Source organism: Camelus dromedarius, chromosome 17 (genome assembly GCF_036321535.1).
Source record: "Camelus dromedarius isolate mCamDro1 chromosome 17, mCamDro1.pat, whole genome shotgun sequence".
Taxonomy (NCBI): domain Eukaryota; kingdom Metazoa; phylum Chordata; class Mammalia; order Artiodactyla; family Camelidae; genus Camelus; species Camelus dromedarius.
The window spans coordinates 45,792,142-45,798,141 of NC_087452.1; the positions used below are offsets into that span (position 1 = coordinate 45,792,142).

The 6,000-nt window shown below is 45.4% G+C and overlaps 1 protein-coding gene across 1 annotated transcript in view; it reads right to left on the reverse strand.

Moving 5' to 3' along the window:
- The window catches only part of STT3B (STT3 oligosaccharyltransferase complex catalytic subunit B), an 82,390-nt gene extending 76,657 nt beyond the window's left edge, over positions 1 to 5,733 (reverse strand). The window contains exon 1 of the mRNA XM_031469820.2: positions 5,019 to 5,733. Within this exon, the coding sequence (XP_031325680.2) occupies positions 5,019 to 5,332 (314 nt within the window). The 5' untranslated portion in view covers positions 5,333 to 5,733. The remainder of the gene's footprint in view (positions 1 to 5,018) is intronic.
- Positions 5,734 to 6,000: the final 267 nt, after the last annotated feature.

Genomic DNA, 6,000 nt, shown 5'->3' on the forward strand with positions numbered 1-6,000 from the left:
GTCAGAAGTAGGTAAAGTAGGGGCACAGAAGCCTTCCCAGAAAAGAGTAGTTTAAAAACAAAAATGTCCACCAGAATAAGGTAAAGCAACTAAAGGAGTGAAGATGGAGGAGCACGTTTACCATTCGTAGTTTTTCCCTTTCAACAGTGTTAATTTGGCTCATATTAGAGCTGTGGGTCCTATATTATTTGAAAATGTTTTCCTTCTTCCCATTTGTTGTAAGGACTGACAGAAGCCACTTTTGCAAACATACATAAAATTAAGTTAACCATTACATCTGGATAAAACATGGAAAAGAGCGAGCATGAATAAGACCGGGTAAGCAACAGGCTGACCAATAAAAGGCTTCGGATAACTCAAAAGTTCAGGTGTTCCACATTAAACTAACCCTAATAAAATCAACATCAACACCTTTCCAACAACTTCAGAGTTTCTCCTCCTGAGACATCAGATTCAAAGTCAAGTCATTTACTGGACTTGGGCTAATGCTCTGACTTATGTACTCAGGTGAGTTACTTAAAGAAACCCTAGAATGACTGAATCTGAGTCTAATACGCAGTCCAACTGAGGAGGTCATGTAAGTATCTATAATCATTATGTTCCACTATTACAGAAAATAAATGCTATCCAGAAATAAGAGATCCTCTTTATCACAGAGTTGAGGAACAAAGACAACATTCTTCACATTACAGTGGACAGTGCACCAGCAGTATCTGCAAGCAGGACTTAACAAGCAGTAACGGACAGAAAGATATGATAAAGCAAATGAAGTAACTATTAACTGTAGAATCTAAATGGTTCAGTGTGAGTGTTCACTATACAATTTTTTCAACTTTTCTGTGTGCTTGAAATTTTTCATAACATACCAATTCAGCAATATACAGATATGCTTTATAATTCAGGTAAATTGCAGGATTATCTCTAATAGCAGTAAGTTTTCAAAGAAAACAAATTGAGGGGAAAAAATATGATTCAGTCACTCGAGAACATCATCTTTCCATTATTTCTGAGAGCACATATGCACTGATGCATAATAAAATATTACAATGCAGAGAATTTTTAACATTCTTCTTACATCCCAAACCACCCAAAACTTACTGAGAGCAAAAAAATCAGAGACAAATTACAGACTAGTAAATTTCCCCACATTTGTAACAGCTGGGCCAATTCCTTATTCTGAGTTTCTCTACGAGCAATGCTGTTTTTATACAAACTACTTATGGTATAAGGGGTGTGCAGTCTTAACCAAGTTAGCCCTCAGTATGTGAGTACCCAAAAGGAAAAGTTCCAGTCAATGCTGACAGATTCCAACTTCCCAGGGCTTATCGCACGCCTCATGAAACCCATGATTTAACTACCCACAGGTGCCACCACTTACCCAGATGAGGGCAGGTTCAATCCCATCATCCAATCCAGCAGCTCAAAGCACTCCCTGCACCGCCCCCGCCCCTCCGCCCTCAAGTGTTCCCACGACTTAGAATGACCTCAAGAGCTCAAGGCTAGAAAAATTTAAATTACACTGAAATCAGAGACAGTATTCAGTGTTCTGAAGTGCATCTGGATTGCTGTTGCTAATGACTCCACAAAGTGACTTTTTAAGACTTAGGGATGTTTCTGTTCTAAAACTGGTTTTGTTACCCATTTTGCCTTCTTCAGAACTGAGGTCAATAGCCTTTCTGTCATCTGCAAAGTGAAGAAAAACATGGAGACCTCAAAGTACAAGAAGTAGTCCCCAATTTACACTAGCTTATGTTTCAAAGGGTTATCACTCCTCTGAAAACATGTTTGTACTAGTAAACCTGTTTATACCATAGTTTCTGTGACAAACGGCATTCCAAGTTTCAACTCTAAACTGCAGCTTTCTGCCCTGCAAAAAGGGATCTGCTGCCCCTTTACAGCTAACTCGAGGCTCAGAATTCTTCCAGGACCCACTCCAGGCGGAATCCACTACACCTGTGCACGCAGGGAAACGGGCAACTCCTCCTGCCTGCCTCCGTGGGAAAAGCTACCACAATTTAACAAGATGATTATGGAAAAAGCACCTGGTTAATATAAAAGTAGTAACAGTTACAACAAAAATAAGTAGAAACTACACTCTGCTCCAGATAAAAAGACAATAAAATTAGGTGCTGTTAAACTAGTTGGTCAACCAAATGTTTGCCAAGTACAGACAACATATTCTCAAACTGTGTTCCTCTTGTCTGATTCACTCAACTGATAAGGGAGGAAATTACTAAAGTGGTGAGATCATTACCAAAAACACTAAGTTCTAAAAAACTGCAGTGTACTTTAAAATTCAATAAATATTATTCAGCATCATACACCACCCCTTATAACAAGTGGTAAGGTTTATAGAATCACTTGAGTGACAAAGTTAAAAAACAAGTATAACTTTGTGACAATGAGTCACCTTTGGCAGCTGGCTAGAATCTTACATTAGTACTGTTAACGTTTATAGAAATAACTCATAGAGAAAATAAACTTTCCTCTAAAAGACTTCAGAAGTGAAGCCTGTAAGAGATATGAAGAAAAGGCCAGAATAAATTGGTTTGTGGATACAGAACCTGACAGGAACATTTAAATAATATGAAAGGTTCATATCACCACCATAGGTTAAAACAGTGATCTGAGAGACTCTCAAGATGTTGTAACACTAGACTGTTTGTAGGATCAAAGTGTTAGTACGAAAACCACTTTTAAAATCCAAGGTAATGACAGGCAATCTACACTTAACCCCCTTCTAAAATTTTTTCAAGAATGGATTGTAAGAATAAGATGCCTAACTACCTGAGATCTTCAAAAGATATGAAAAGAAAAACGTAAGTGAGCAAAGGATTTTTTTTTTTTTGGACTGAAAATTCTCTCATTAAGAACCAGAATTATACTTAGACATTAGATTTATATTGCCAAATCTCCATTCACAATAAGGGATAAGGATAATTCCTTTATTATACAAGGCTATTTACTACTAATCAGAATTATCTAACATTATGAACATAAACACTTAACCCAGAGTATAATAAAACATAGATATTAAAACTATCAGTAAGGAGAACAACTATATTAAGTCTTTAAGACTAAAAAGGTTTATATACCTTTAGACTAGTGTATCTGAATTAAAATTCAAATGTTATGTATTCGATTAAAGGATGTTTCTGAAATGTTTTTATACATAGAAAAAACAAATTTTCATGTGAATAAAAAAGGGTTATGTCTTCAAGCATATTCTTGAAACTAGAGAAGAAATCAACTTTTAATTCTTTGTCATATAAAAAAACCCACTGTGAAGCAACTAGGTAAATCTATAATCTTCAAATTCAGTAATAATCTTTGGCTGACTTGATGCAGATATCTAAACTTCCTTCAAAATAAGGGGAAAATATCAGTCATCTCATTCCATCGTGAATTTTTCTGCAATTCTTAATTTCAGCCTTAATGTTACTACTGAACATTATCCGGCCTTCTCCGGAAATATTATTCACAATTTTTGTTACCCGTAATGTTTGGACAACCATGCACTTCTGCTGTTGTAATCTGAAAAAACAGAACTTTCTCTTTTCACGTTGTTCAGTAAAAAGTTAGCAGTTTTCGTTTTCTGGTTCCAATTTCATTTTTATTTAATTTGCTTATGTGTTTTAAAGCTAAGACAAAGCATACTCTATCTAGTTCATAAGGCTTCACAGTACTTTATTTTCTTAATTCCAAGTAACACAAAAAGTTATTTTTGAAAAAAATCAAACATCTAAAATGGAATTAAAACATTTCATAGAAGAATGTTACAGTTAACTGTCTACCTACACTGGATTCTCCAAGAGTGTGACCCTCTGGTGTTCAAGAGACGACCAATTTTTCTATCCATGACACAACTTCAACTGGTATTTTCATATACAGGTAACTCACTCCCCCAGATATTTATTATCCATATATTTAGTAACTCTTAAGAACATTTTCTCTCTGCATTTCAAACGATAAAACAAATACCCTCAAGTTTAGTTGGGTCTAATTATAAAGGAGGAAGATTAACTCAAGGCAGGTAGGTCAAGATGAATTAAGTTTAAAAAGCACAGACTTGGGTTAAAACCAAAAATACTTAACTCAGGTTGCGCAAGCCGGGGGAATAACAATTAAAGCGGTCTTCCTATCTAAATAATTCACAGACCAGTCTAGTGTCTCAATTAACTAGTGCTCTTCGTGGGGGTAATTTCCTAAAACATCCAGGTCAGTCCCTGATACCACGTGCAACTTCTGTATTATAATCTGGGGCTCCTCGTCACTATGGTATTGCTTGTTCTCATCCACAAACCTTCCTGCAGAGACCAATAAAAGAACTAAAGCAATGCTTTCGGATATTGTGCAGAGCGCACTGAGGGTGACAGTTTGGCTAACAGAGTACTGATCTTGCTCTAAAAAGCAATCCAAGATAACTGCGGACCAGTGAGGTACTGAGTGCTCTTACGGGCCTCGAAAAAAGCCACTCTGAAAATCTCTAACGTTAAATAAACAACAACCCCTAGCTTTCAGGTCACTTTCAGGGATATTATTTCCTTTCTTCCGACACCTCACTCACTGGCTTTTTCCCTTCTCGTCCGAGAGCCGAGAAATGATAAACGCGTGAAACTGCGAGGCTGAGCACACACGGCTCCCGCACATCTGGTCTCCCCTCCACTGCAACGGGGCAACCCCAGCGCGATCCCGCCCCAACCGGCCAGAAACGCGCCCGCCAAGATGAAAGGCGAGAGCCGCGGGCGGGGAGGCGGGGAGCCCGCCGTCTGGCGCCCGGCGTGGCCGGTCCCGACTCCGCGAGACGAGCCGGCCGCGAGGGCTCCGTCCGCCCTCCCGGGAGTCGTCAGGCTCGCCGGGCCGGGGTCAAGGTCCCGCTCGGGCCCCCGACGCCGCGCCCCGGCCGCTCCGGGGAACTTCGCCCACCGGCGGGGGCGCGGCCGGTGCGGGCGGAGCGGCGGGGGAGGCGCCGGCCCGGGGCCGCGGGCCGCGGCGGGGGAGGGGCGGCGGGCACTCACCACGGGTCGAACTCGTGGATGATGCTTTCGAAGCGGATGACGGCGAAGAGGCGCGAGCTGAAGCCGGCGAGCCAGGCCAGGAAGAGGATGGTGAAGGAGAGCAGCGACTGCCAGCCGGCCGGCTGCGACAGCCCCCCGGACAGCCCCGCGGGGGCCGGCTTCGGAGGCGCCACGCCGCCCGCCGCCTTGTGCGCGCACTGGGCCCCGGGCCCGTGGTGGCCGTGCCGGCTGTTCCCCAGGGCCATGAGGCCGCTCCACGGGGACGAGTTCAGGGACGACTTGTGCTTGCTCTCCGGGGCCGAGGGCTCCGCCATGTTGTGCCCCGGCGGCGGGTCTCGCTCCGCGCCGCCGCCGCCGCCGCCTGGTGCGAGGGGTGCTGGGCGGGGACCCGGAGGAGGAGGAGGAGGAGGAAGAAAGAGGAGGAGGAGGCAAGAGCGCCGCGCACGCCCGCCCTCAGCGCCGCGAGGCCGGGGGACAGGGGGTGGAGGCGGCGGCGGGGAGTCTCCGCCTCAGCAGCGGCCGCGACCGCGGCTCTCTCAACTCGGATGGCCCCTGCGCCCCTCTAGCCATCCGTATCCCCGGTGCAGCTGCGGCAGCGGCGAGAGCCGACGGGACGAGGGCGCCAGAGAAAGAGGAGAAGACGAAGGCGGCACCACGGCTCGGAGCAGCAATGACATTCCCCTCACACCCGCCGCCCGCCCCGCCGTGAGGAGCGGGAGGAGGAGCCCCCTGGAGCCCGGGCGGAGCGCAGGCTACCCCTGACTCCGCCCCCGACCCAACAGGAACTGGCCCTTCCGCCTGTCACAATGCGACAGGTCCTTTAGGGGGCGTGCCCAGAACCGCGGTGCCGGCCAATAGGGGCGCGAGCTGGGGCGGGGCTTGGCCCAACCGTTCTCCCCTCCCCCTCCCGGCCTCGCGCGCATTCGCCCGGAGCTGCCGTGCTGCGCGGCTACGGCTTCATTGTCAGTTGAAAGACGCGGTT